General features: G+C 62.0%; 1 protein-coding gene across 1 annotated transcript in view; it reads right to left on the bottom strand.

Annotated features, from left to right (window-relative positions):
* CGN (cingulin) overlaps positions 1-1867 on the bottom strand; it is a 14619-nt gene that overhangs the window by 5889 nt on the left and 6863 nt on the right. The window contains exons 11-13 of the mRNA XM_017839506.1: positions 1671-1859; positions 732-938; positions 396-653 (exon numbers count right to left, since the gene is read on the bottom strand). Of these exons, the coding sequence (XP_017694995.1) occupies positions 396-653; positions 732-938; positions 1671-1859 (654 nt within the window). The remainder of the gene's footprint in view (positions 1-395; positions 654-731; positions 939-1670; positions 1860-1867) is intronic.

Here is a 1867-nt window from a genome sequence, read left to right as displayed (position 1 = left end):
AAAGGGGAAAGGGGAAAGGGGAAAGGGGAAAGGGGAAAGGGGAAAGGGGAAGAGAATGGGAAAGGGAATGGGAATGGGAAAGGGGAAGGGAAAGGGGAAGGGGAATGGAAAAGGGAAAGGGGAAGGGCAAAGGAATGGGAATGGGAAAGGGAAAGGGGAAGGGAAAGGGGAAGGGGAAGGGGAAAGGAATGGGAATGGGAAAGGGGAAGGGAATGGGAAGGGGAAGGGAATGGGAAGGGGAAGGGAATGGGAAAGGGGAAGGGAATGGGAAAGGGAAGGGAATGGGAAAGGGGAAGGGAATGGGAAGGGGAAGGGAATGGGAAGGGGAAGGGAATGGGAAAGGGGAAGGGAATGGGAAAGGGAAAGGGAAAGGGGAAGGGGGTTCCAGCCCCGACCTCTCTGTTGAGCTTCTCGGTGGTCCGGTCCAGGAGCCGTTTCTGCTCCTCCAGCTCGTTCTTGGAGCGCCTGAGCTGCTCCTTCTGCCGCTGCTCCTCCTGCAGGGACAGGCTCAGGTCCTGCTGCTCCTGGGCCAGCCGGGCCAGGCCCCTCTCGGCCTCCTCCAGCCGCGTCTCCAGGGACCTCTTGGCCAACAGCAGCTCCTGCTCCCGCTCCGTGGCCTCTCCCAGCGACTCCTCCACGTGCCTGCGCTCTGCCTGCGGGGAAGGAGCTCTTCCAACCCCTTCCCTGAGCTCGGGAAGAGCTCTGGGAAGCTCAGGGAACGCTCCAAGTACCTCCAGTTTGGCGACCTTGTCCTTGAGCCGCGCCTGGGAGCCCTCCCAGTTCTCCCCCAGGCGCTCGTATTCCTTCAGCTTCGTCTCCAGGCCCAGGAATTTCCTCCTCAGGTCGTCGTTCTGCTCCTGCACTTCCCTCAGGCTGGACTCCACCGCCTTCCTCGCCTGCTCCGACGCCTCCCGGGTGCTCTCCAGGGACGCCTTTGCCTGGATGGGATCACCCAGGGGGTTCACTTGGGCTGCATCCACCGGGATAAACCAACAGTTCCCAAACCTTCCCCTTCCCTGGTGCCTGGGATCATCCAGGGGGTTCATTTGGGCTGCATCCACTGGGATAAACCAACAGTTCCCAAAGATTCCCTTCCCAAACCTTTCCCTTCCCTGGTGCCTGAGATCATCCAGGAGTTCATTTGGGCTGCATCCACCAGGATAAGCCAACAGTTCCCAAACCTTCCCCTTCCCAAACCTTCCCCTCCCCCTGTGCCTGGGATCATCCAGGGGGTTCATTTGGGCTGCATCCACCGGGATAAGCCAAGTTCCCAAAGATTCCCTTCCCAAAGCTTCCCCTTCCCAGGTGCCTGGGATCATCCAGGGGTTCATGTGGGCTGCATCCACTGGGATAAACCAACAGTTCCCAAACCTTCCCCTTCCCAAACCTTCCCCTTCCCTGGTGCCTGGGATCATCCAGGGGGTTCACTTGGGCTGCATCCAGCAGGATAAGCCAAGTTCCCAAAGATTCCCTGCCCAAACCTTCCCCTCCCCTGGTGTCTGGATCATCCATGGCAGGTCTGGGGGCTGCAGCTTTGTCCCACCACCCCGTGGCCACGAAATCCGGGAAGGACCAAGGGAATCCCACCTCGGGAGTCGCTCCCTCGGGAATCGCTCCCTCGGGAATCGCTCCCTCGGGAATCCCTCCGGGCGTCTCTTCCCGGCGCTCACCTCGGCGGCCTCGTCCCGCTCCTCCCGGAGCCGCTGCAGGTCCCTTCGGAGCTGCTCCAGCTCCCCATCCCGGCTGGATTCCCTGTCCCTCAGGGCCCCCCTCAGCGCCAGCAGCTCCCGCTCCCGCTCCCGCAGCCGCTCCTCCCGTTCCTGCCGCTCCTCCGCCAGCTCCCGCCGCGCCTCCCGCGCCTCCCGCA

The sequence above is a fragment of the Lepidothrix coronata genome, unplaced genomic scaffold, assembly GCF_001604755.1.
Source record: "Lepidothrix coronata isolate B3197 unplaced genomic scaffold, Lepidothrix_coronata-1.0 Scaffold426, whole genome shotgun sequence".
Taxonomy (NCBI): Eukaryota; Metazoa; Chordata; class Aves; order Passeriformes; family Pipridae; genus Lepidothrix; species Lepidothrix coronata.
Note: the sequence above shows the minus strand (reverse complement) of the source record. Positions and strands in the feature narration are given on the sequence as shown.